This window comes from Colletes gigas, unplaced genomic scaffold, assembly GCF_013123115.1.
Source record: "Colletes gigas isolate AHSC1104 unplaced genomic scaffold, ASM1312311v1 Colletes_gigas_Sc00018, whole genome shotgun sequence".
In the NCBI taxonomy this organism is placed as follows: Eukaryota; Metazoa; Arthropoda; class Insecta; order Hymenoptera; family Colletidae; genus Colletes; species Colletes gigas.
The window spans coordinates 1,833,044-1,843,543 of record NW_025106647.1 but is presented as its reverse complement, the minus strand read 5'-3'; the positions used below and the strand labels follow the sequence as shown (position 1 = coordinate 1,843,543).

The 10,500-nt window shown below is 36.0% G+C and overlaps 1 protein-coding gene across 1 annotated transcript; it reads right to left on the bottom strand.

Annotated features, from left to right (window-relative positions):
* Nucleotides 1-932: 932 nt before the first annotated feature.
* On the bottom strand, nt 933-9,600 carry LOC122400431 (4-coumarate--CoA ligase 1-like). The gene is made up of 6 exons (XM_043401900.1): nt 9,487-9,600; nt 8,709-8,916; nt 7,996-8,329; nt 6,566-6,860; nt 5,251-5,791; nt 933-1,051 (listed from the first exon to the last, which is right to left on the bottom strand). Exons 1-6 carry the CDS (start codon nt 9,598-9,600, stop codon nt 933-935), a joined length of 1,611 nt encoding a protein of 536 aa, XP_043257835.1.
* Nucleotides 9,601-10,500: the final 900 nt, after the last annotated feature.

Genomic DNA, 10,500 nt, shown 5'->3' with positions numbered 1-10,500 from the left:
AAATAATCAGCAATAGTATTACATGACAAGCAAGTTTCAGTCTATGTTACGTAGAACAAATTTTCAAAATCGATTTTCTCGAAGCCTCGTCTTCGAACAAAATAGTTTTGTATCAAATTATTTATCTATTTATCCTGCATATAATTTAACTCCTGCTCAGAGGACACCGGGTCTATTTGGACCCATGCACGCTTTCTAAAATTTTATAGAGACGGTGATTTTCTACTACTTTTTCCCTTGCCATAATTTTCCATATTCTTTAATAACTTGTATATAACTGTGCCAATTATTTCCAAAATTTTTATTATCGTTAAATTTTATTTTTTTTTAAATCAAGGTTTCTGTTTAAAATCTATTTTATATTTCCTCCGAATTCCATTATCACTGAACAATTTATAAGTGCATGATAAATAATGTTTGCTATCATTTCATCTTTGAAATACAATAGTGTTCCTCTGTTATTCAAAAAACACAGAGGATATTATGATTTCTTTCCATCAATTCGTGCATGTTGATTTCGTAATTTAACTATATTCACAACTACTGTTATCTGACAATGTGTATCACTGTAGATAACTTCATGGTCATTTATTACGCTCGAAAATGTAAATAAATTCATTTTGTTAACAAGTACATTTATGCACTGTCATCGTTCTCGATGTACAGCGAAAATATTTCAACATCTACTATAAAATACTTCATTAATTATAATATATATTATACAGTAGGTACTTACGAAAATATTATTAACACTGTACGTAGGTACGACTGCTCAGATTATATAAGTCAACGTTGATTTAAGTAATTTAATTTAATTTATGAATTGTTTCTTGCAAAACATAGACTTCGCTAAAAGTATTTGAACACATGGAAAAAATACGTCGTATTTTTTCAAAATTAAAGTTTCAAATAAATAAAAATAGTTTACTGTTTTATAATTTAGATATCGTTTTAATTAATTCTCGTCGCAGAATTTTTCCTGATGGAGTCTTGGGTATAGCTTCAACGAATTTAACGCCACCCCTCAACCACTTTTGCGGTGATAAATTTCCTATAAATTGTATATACAAATTTTAATCAATTTGTTAATTATTTATTTTAGGGGACCTCAATGCCAATTTTGATGATTTTGAAATATGTTATAGAAAATAAGATTCTGAACAGCTTTTCCCTATAACGTACAACTGCCGCACGGCCTTAGTTTCCGAGATATTCACAAAATTCCTTTCGTGCTAACACATTGAAATCTGCTTGTACGTACGTGTTCGTAGCAACGTGTACGTCAACATTCGTCCGCCACTTATCTGTTGTTTCTATAAACATCATCGTAGCGGCAAACGACTAATATTATATAACGGGTGAACCTAAAACAAATTGAATTCTACCTTTACATACGCGTTTGTTCAATGATTTTTAACTTCGGTTTGCGTGGCAGGCCACCTAATCGCGTCCTGAATATTAAATCTACCCTAACACTAACCCAATCCATCGGTTCGTGGCTGGCCACGCACATTAATATTTAAAATTGAATTTTAAATCGAATTTTGATCGTAACATTGTGGCGTCGCCTCCCATACTCGCCACCAGAGGGGTCGCGCTCTCACAAGTGCTCGACCGATCACGGTGAATCTTAAAAATTCTATTAGAAGAGTCGACCGTACGGTTTAGCAGCAAACATTTGCGGCAAACATGGTCTGCATGTTCGCCAATCGCAGGTAACTCCGAATCGCGCGACAATGGGTTGCCCTACCTGGAACTTTTTCGGGGAGGGAAATGTAATTTGTCAGTCAAAATTTTTCACAGACCTACGCGTTTTTGAACAGAAGCGGACGCATGCGAAGGAACGCGTAAACGCAGAGTATTATCGTTCGTTCTTCATTTTCGCGGACTCCAAGGGGAACGCGAAGAAAGCCGCCCGCACGTATCGCGCCCATTATACCAGCGAAAAGGAACAACAATCCTGAAGGGAGCAAGGTTCGAAGAAGCAACAATCCAGGAAGGAGCAACAATTCAGGGAGCAACAACCATTCAGGAAGAAGTAACAATTCAGGAGGGAGCAACATCCAGGCACCGTTATCAACCCAGGAAGGAGCAACAATCGAAGAAGGGTGCAACGGAACGCATCGGTATGTGAAAGTGAAAAGTGTTAGTGACTATGCTGTGAAGTGTTTTCGGAGTGAGAAGCAGGTACAGCGACCGGACCATCCCATCAGCTGATTTTCGTTGGGGTTTTTGACCTTGCCGTGACCGACAGCGGTGCATTGGCCGGGCCCTATTGTCAGCGCAGTAGGTCAATTTGTAGATAAATGGCTAAGTCGAATTTGAATTATTTCTCTATTAACCCTTTGCATTCGAGGAATGTTTCGGTACGCAAAAATCCAGTCTGCTTTTTCAGTATAGTTTTTAATAACAAACGGTTACAAGTGGTTCTTACAGTATTTATTTTAATTTTCTGATAATAATTTTTATTTTAATTTTAAAACACTCTGGCGAGAAGCGTCACTCGGTTGCAAAGGGTTAATTTCCTAAAAATTCCGAGATTTTATTCCTTCTTTCTCGGAAACAGCGAATACAAATAATTAATAAATTCCATTTAGTAATTTACGTACTAATTACGTAGTAATTAACGAATTAGGTAACAGTTGTAGTGGTAGTATTTTTAATTATTTGTATTCGTTCCTCGATGTATCTTCAACGCGCATCTTGCTACCTACCCGGCGCGGTGGCTCTCCGAGGTCGGACGGCCCTGAGCACGCGGAAGGCGAGCGCCGTGATTGGTCAGTGTTCTTCGTTAATAATTCAAAAACGAAGCTCCATCCGACATTTTTGCAAAGGAAATTGTTGTTCAGAATCGTTTCAGCTACCCCCCCCCCCCTCCCCCCCCCATTTCCAGTTCTTAAACTTTTTACGGGACACCCTGTATACATTCCTTGAACGACTTCCCAATATCCCAGTCGTCTACGGCAAGTCCTGCTAGAAAGCCTTACTGCTGAGTCCACTAGCGGGCCCAGACGAAACGCTCCCCCTCTTTTCCTTTTCTCACCTCCTACGAATTTCCTAAGATCCTACCCGCATCGAAGCAGCGCCATAACATCACATCACACACATATCATCCAGTAAGGATAGGTTAGGTCTGGGTTAGGTTGTGGTGGTCGGCCGCCTCTACGTAGAGGTGGTGCATTCAATTGCTCTCTACGGGGCCCCAATTTGGGCCCCGGACCGGATGCCAGCCGGCGCAGTACAGAGATGCTGTGCCGCGTGTTAACCGTCGGCTGGCAATCCAGGTTGTTAGAGGGTATCGCACCATCTCCCACGAGTCGGCGACTACCCTGGCGTGTCTTCTGCCCCTGGAGCTCCCCTAACCTGAAGAAACCAGTTGGTTTTCCGGCACTCCAGAGAGCTCCGGGAGGCCGGCAGACCGCCAGAGGTGAGGAGGCAAGCGGTCGAAGCCACGAGGCGCCGTGCCCAACGGGACCGTTTTGTTTATGTGGTTCCACCAACTCATTCGAGTTGGGTACGGTTGTTTTGGTGAGTATCTGCGTCGAAACGGGAAGGAGGCGATGCGGTGTGCCACCACTATGGAGGACCCCAGCAGGACACAGCGCAGCACACGCTGGCAGCCTGCCCAGCGTGGGCAGATGAGCGCCGTGTCCTGGAACAAGAAGTTGGGAGGAATCTCTCGCTGGCCACCATAGTAGGAAAGATGGTGGCCAGCGAGAGAATCTGGCATGTGGTGGCCTCCTTCTGTGAGGCAGTCATGTCACAGAAGGAGGCCGCTCGGAGGGGGCCCAGGGTGAGGCGACCGTCGCCTCCTGGTCTCCTCCAGCGGCCTTGAGGTCCGGATGGAGCTCCAGAATTGGGGCGGCCCGTCACCGCTCTCCCTCGGCCACCACGATTGACGGGCCGCCCCTCGGGGGCTGCATGTGCTCGGTGCGAGGGGCCCGAGCACCGAAGGCAGCCCCGGGGTCGCGGGCGTCGCGTGATCTGGCGTCCGCGGCGGAAAAATCAGGGGGCAGGGACATTTCGTCCTTCCCCCCGGGATGAGCCTCAACAGGCAAGGTGTGGCGGGGGACTCTGTAATGTCTCATTAGAGTTTCCGGTCCCCCGCCACAGCGCCAAAGGGCGATCACAGTGAGGTTTTAGCCGGTAAGACCCCGAGGCCCCCTCTACTTGGGGCCTCAGGGTGTCCATGAGGATTTCCTCACGTACAAAAAAAAAGGGTTAGGTTGTGGTGGTCGGTCATGCAATCACAATTCAAAACCATTGAAATCGGTTAAGTTCAATTTTCAGGTACACGCGGTATATTATATTGGTTACCGGCTGCTACCGATGTTTATAGAAACAACAGATAACTGGCACCCCAACGTTGACGCACACGTTGCTACGTACGCGTACGTATAGACACAATTCAATGTAGTAGTAGCACGGAAGAAATTTTACAAATATCTCAGAAACTAAGGCCGTGCGGTGGTTGTAGGGAAAAGTTGTTTAGAATCTTATTTTCTATAACATATTTCACAATCATAAAAATCGGAGTTGAGGTCCCCTAAAGTAAATAATTACCATTAATTTTCCCAAAGTATACATTATTTATAACATATATGTAATGTAGTTCATAAAATAATATGTTAATATTTATCGATTCTAAAGTAGCGTCACAAAATGTATACATATTCTATACTCCCGATTTTCAAATGAAATTTTTTTCTGAATAGGAAAATTAATTTCAAGCTACAATCTGGAATTGTTTAACGACTAGAAGGAGAATAATTTTGTTTCGTATAATATAAACGAGTATTTAATCTCATGATATCTGTTTATTAAATACTTAATCGGAGATGCACACTTTATTTTCTAAATGAGTGCTTTGTTTACATTCTGCATTTATCATTGTCGATAAACAAAGCTGATAGATTAAGTATTTAAATTTTGTGATAATCTTCAAGAAACACCCTAAAATTTTTGGTAAAAAATTTTTTAAGGGATTTAAAAAAAATTATATTAACAAAGACCTAGGTTCTTCCTTTTCGAACGAAATAAAAAATCATCTTATTATATATTTCTTTAGGAATGAAAATAATTTAGATCTTTGTTAACATAATTTTCTTTCAAAAAGATTTTAAAAAATCCTTTTCATTTCTTCAAGAAAGGAAAAATCTAAATTTTTGTTAATGTAATTCTTTTTCAATTCAAAGAAAGAAGTTAATCAAAGATTTTTTTATTTCTTCAAAACAAAGGAAACAAACTTACCATTCGTGAAATCTATGATTTCTTTGGCTGTCACGTTGGAACCAGATTGTTTCACTACTAAAGCTATCGGTACTTCGCCGCTCATTTCATCAGGTTTGCCCAGAACTGCTGCATCTTTAACGCCTGGATGTGATTGTACTATGATCTCGATCTCTGACGGGGCTACTTGAAAGCCTTTATATTTAATAAGTTCCTTTAGTCGCCCGGTAATGTACAATAATCCATCTTCTGTGAAATACCCAAGATCGCCAGTGTGCAGCCATTTTTCCTTGTCGATGGTTTCTGCGGTGACTTTAGGGTTCCTGAAGTATCCCAACATTACTTGGTCACCTTTTATGCAAACTTCTCCAACTGCATTGGCGCAAAGCGCTTCGTTAATGTTTGGATTCACTACTTTGCAAAGCAATCCGGGAAACAGCGATCCTAAATTTTCAGCGTCGCGCGTTATATCGCCTACGTGCGTAGTCACTGACAATTCTGTCATACCATAACCATTTCGAATGTTCTTTACTTTCGTCCGTCTCCGTACCTCCTTTGCAACCTACAAAATATTTATTATTCAATATTTATTGTTCAAAATTTCATTATTCCGTGATATTCCTTTTGTTCTCAAAGATTTTGATATGTTACGTAGAATTATATTCTACAAAATTTTTTGACAATTTACCGTCTTGCACATTTAAAAATTGTATTTTCTACAAATTACAATCTTTATCCAGCAAAATTTTCACTGTAATCGATTAAAGAAATACGTGTTCTTATTTGTTATCAAATCATTTTTCTAACAGCTGGAAATAAAAAATGAAACCAGCAATCATTTTGTTCGGGATTATAGATATGTGTCGTAAATTTTTACGTTGAATTCGAGGTTTAAAATTGGCAATATTCGATTATTGTTTTTTCTTTGAAGCTTTTATTAAAATGGCTTCTTTATTTGTTCATTTTATTAAAACTTAGTGTGAAGCACAGATATTCTATATTATTTATGTGTTTTGTTTTTCAAGGAAAAACTCTGTTGCATTTTTTTTTATTGTAACAAAGAATGGAACAAAACGATTCGCCGAGTTATTTTTATACTTGTGACTTAATTGAAGATAACAACATGATATTAATAATTTCCAGTCTTCGTGTAACAGGTATTTTATAAAAGTTTTATAATGTTATATTTAAATACGTGTAAGAATAAAGAATAGACTAAAATTATTAATTAAGGTTTCGAAGATATATTTACCAAATACAAATTAATTTGATGGTGCGGGACAGAAGAAACAAAATAAAAAGAATTCATATTAGTAAATATTATCGGAAAACTTACGTCTTTAGGAAATGGCGCTGCGCCACTCTGGAGGTATCTCACGCTGCTGAAGTCATAGTTTATAACCGATGGATACTTCGCGAGAAGTACCAGAATTGGAGGAACCAATGGTACGTACGTGATTTTATACGTTTCAATTGATTGCAGAAAAGTCTCCATCTTAAAAGAACGCATTACGTACGTAGTTCCACAGAAACCTATCGCAGAGAGTGTTGTACCGAATGCATAGCCATGAAACATTGGCAAAAAGACTATTATTCGATCACCTCGTCGAATGTCTAAATAGCGTGTACCGCTGAAATGAATAAATTAAATTTATTACATTTTGATGTATTAAGAGGGTAGTGCGGTCTAGAATTTCGAAAAAATCAATTTTTTTTTATTTCATTTTCTTAAAGTGTATGATTCTAGATATAGCAACCACAATTTTAAATATTATAGGATGGAAAAAGCTCTATACATAGTTATAAGATAAGTAAATATATCTGGAAAAACCCTATACAAAATAGTTAACCTATGATTAAAAATATAATCACAAAATGAACGCAAAAAATTACAGTCTAGGGAGTAACACCTCTTTAATTTAAAGATCTGAATTCAATTATTGTTTTTTTATGAATTATGGTAACACTCTGCTCATTTAACTCTGAATACAAATGTATTACTCAATAGGAATCAATATTACAACAGTTTTCTATCCCTGCTATAAATACTCCAGTGGTGTTTAGTAGAACTTAAGAAGAATATATCCTAGAACTATTTTAAGTTGGGTTGTGCACTTAGAATATACAATAATATTTTTTTAAAATAGAACTAACTAATCATTCTTTATTTAAGATGAAACATCAATCATAAGAACAACAATAATAGAAAAATATTATATGCAAACATCTTTTCTTTTTAAGTTCAGGAGTCTTGTTTACTAACAAAGTATTTTATTGAAATTTTACACACTTGTAGATCTAGTCATTATGTTTACGAATATATAGCATTATAGAGGCAGATACTCAAAAACTTTTGAAATATGAATGATTTAAATTTCAATATTTTGTAAAAATATAATTTTAATTCTTCGTCTTTCAAGTAGGACTTCGACGTGATGGTAACGCAAGAAAGTCCTACCAGGTTGTGATCAGAGTTCGATTCTCGGTAATTACATTTTCTTTCCCCTCAATATAAATAAATGGTAACAATAGTAAATTTAAATACTTAAATTAACTTTTAAATAAAATATCTTTATTTATAACATATGAAATAGAAAATAGAATCGTGTATAGAACTATGTATGTACTTCGAAAGCTATAATATAGATTGTTGGGTACAAATCTTACAACGCACGTATCTACATTCTTAACTCATTAATATTATTAATTAACGTTTGTTTGTGAACCAATTAACAAATTTCGTCATTTGTAAGTAATTTCACTTACCTCGAATTTATAATGTAAGTCACTAAATTTCGATGAGACAATGTAACACCTTTGGGAAAGCCAGTCGTTCCGCTAGAACCAAAAATTGCCGCCATTGCTTTGCTACTGTCGCCGACAGGCGCTGGTACATAATTATAAGGGTCTACAATATCCTTATGCGCCTGCAAAAGTTCTTTCAACGTTGGAACGTTTCTAGTCAAGGCATTATCTTCCAATTGTATTAATTTCATCGTCCAACTAAGAGTCGGTGCAATTTTTGAGAGAAGCAACTCGGTTTTTCGAGACACAAACATCACTCGTGGTTGGTTGATCTCCAACATGTGTCTGAACTCTCCTACATTAAAAACATCCTACGTGTTAATAGCAATGCATAAATGAAAACGAAAGTATTAGTATTTTACAACGGTCCCATGTTAAAGTGTTACACCACCAAAGCGAACGATATTTTCATGAATTTTTTATAGAAAATGTGTGCGTTGAAACGTATATTTTTCTATTGAATTTTTTATAAAAAATGTATGCGTTGAAACGTATATTTTTCTATTGAATTTTTTAAGCGTCAAACTTGATTGATAAATAAATATTAATTAAACGGCGATTGCAAGCGTTGTGTATATTAACTTATACACGTAATATAATTTTATTCTGCTCTTTTTCCTCGTACTTGATGTGTGAACAATTATTGAAAATTGATTATCGAGATTTTTACTCACTTTCTGTGTATGCCGGATTCACGGGAGCAAATACAGCTCCAACGTTAAATATTCCACACATTATGATCAAAAAATTTGGATGATTCTCGCTTGCAACGGAAATTCTGTCTTCATTGACGATTCCATAATTCTTTAAAGCACCAGCGAGTGCTATGCTTGCTTCAAGAACGTCTCTGCACGTGTAGTATTTACCAGTTTCAATATCAACCTGAAACATTCCTATTATATTGACACTGAACATTCGTATTATATCTGATACTTTATAACGTGTGAATTCTAGTTCGATTGTATTATTATTTTAAAAAATGAACATGAAGAAGAGATATTGATTTTTTGTCAGTAATAATGTCTGCTAAAAGTATGCATGACATATTTCAAAAAGACTATGCAAAATTTAAAATGAATATTCATAGTAAAATATTATTCAATAATATGTTACTTATTGAATAACTATTAAAATCATTTCTTAAATACTTATTAACACATTGGCTATCAAATCGATTTTGTACAATTTTTTTTTATAATTTTTATAATTTATATGGTTAACTCAATTATTATTATTTATTTGAATGAACATTTAGAGGCAACAGTTTACTTTTTATTTAATTTTTTAGTTACTTTTCTATGTCCTGTTCAATTTATAAATACAATAGAAAATAATATAATTATTTAGTATCTGTTTGAATCAAATTGTAAATCGAATTTATATTTCATTACACACCATTTTTGAAAATTTTGTTGCTTACATAAAACTGAATAAATACAATTTTAAACTTACCTGCTGAATGTGATCGAGATTGGCGCGAAAACTATCGAGTATAAATTGCTGCACTGAAATATTTGGTATCCTTGCTCCAGGCGGACTGTGAATTATATTATTCACCACCTGCATTGTTGTCCAAGTTTAGAACTATTTACCTAGAAAGAACAAGAGAAATTAAAAAAAGCAATTGCTAATTCGAAGGAAGAAATTTTTCAAAGCTTGTAAGCAATTTAAAAACTAAGACTTTTCTATTAATTCACTTAAAAATGTTAATAATTTATTGTTTATTCGAATGTTGCATAATTCTGGAAGTAGAAAATAATTCTAACCATGACAATAAACGGTTAAAAAATCTAGTGAACTTATATTGTTAGCCAACAGTGTATGTTATGCAAAATTTTCTGTAACATCTATTTCAGAAAAATTTTTAACAAATACAATCTGTCTTTTACGTACATCACAATATTCGGTACGAGAAACGAAGCTTGATGACCATATCGTATAATTACATTACCAGTCAGAATTCTATATACACGATTTATTTCTCGTCGGTTGAATGTATTAATATTTCTTTGCAACGTATACGTCGCTGTATTTCTCGTCGAAGTCTTATCGGAAATCCTTCAAATATTCCTACAGGATAGGGAGACGGTGAAACGAAGTAGGAATCCATTCTTGAACGTCGGAGTGTTGAGAAATCGCTGTTCAGGTTCTGTCTTGACGTAGATGTGAGATTGGATTGGAGATTTGTGCAGGATGTATAGGATACGCATACCACAAATGTTGTGGTAAGGTCAGCGTATAAATTGTTTAACCGTGAACTGTACATTACCAAATTCAAAGGACAAATGCAGTGAGCTGGCACAAAATATAGACAGATTTTTTTTTTATAATTCTTGACTTTTAACAGTGGGCAAAAATTGCCTTTTATGATGGTATATGTATATATATATAAGCTGTCACATTTTTTCAAATTTTTCAAATTTTTTTAGGTGCTCACAAGTCATTCAATTTTTGTAATTTTGTTAT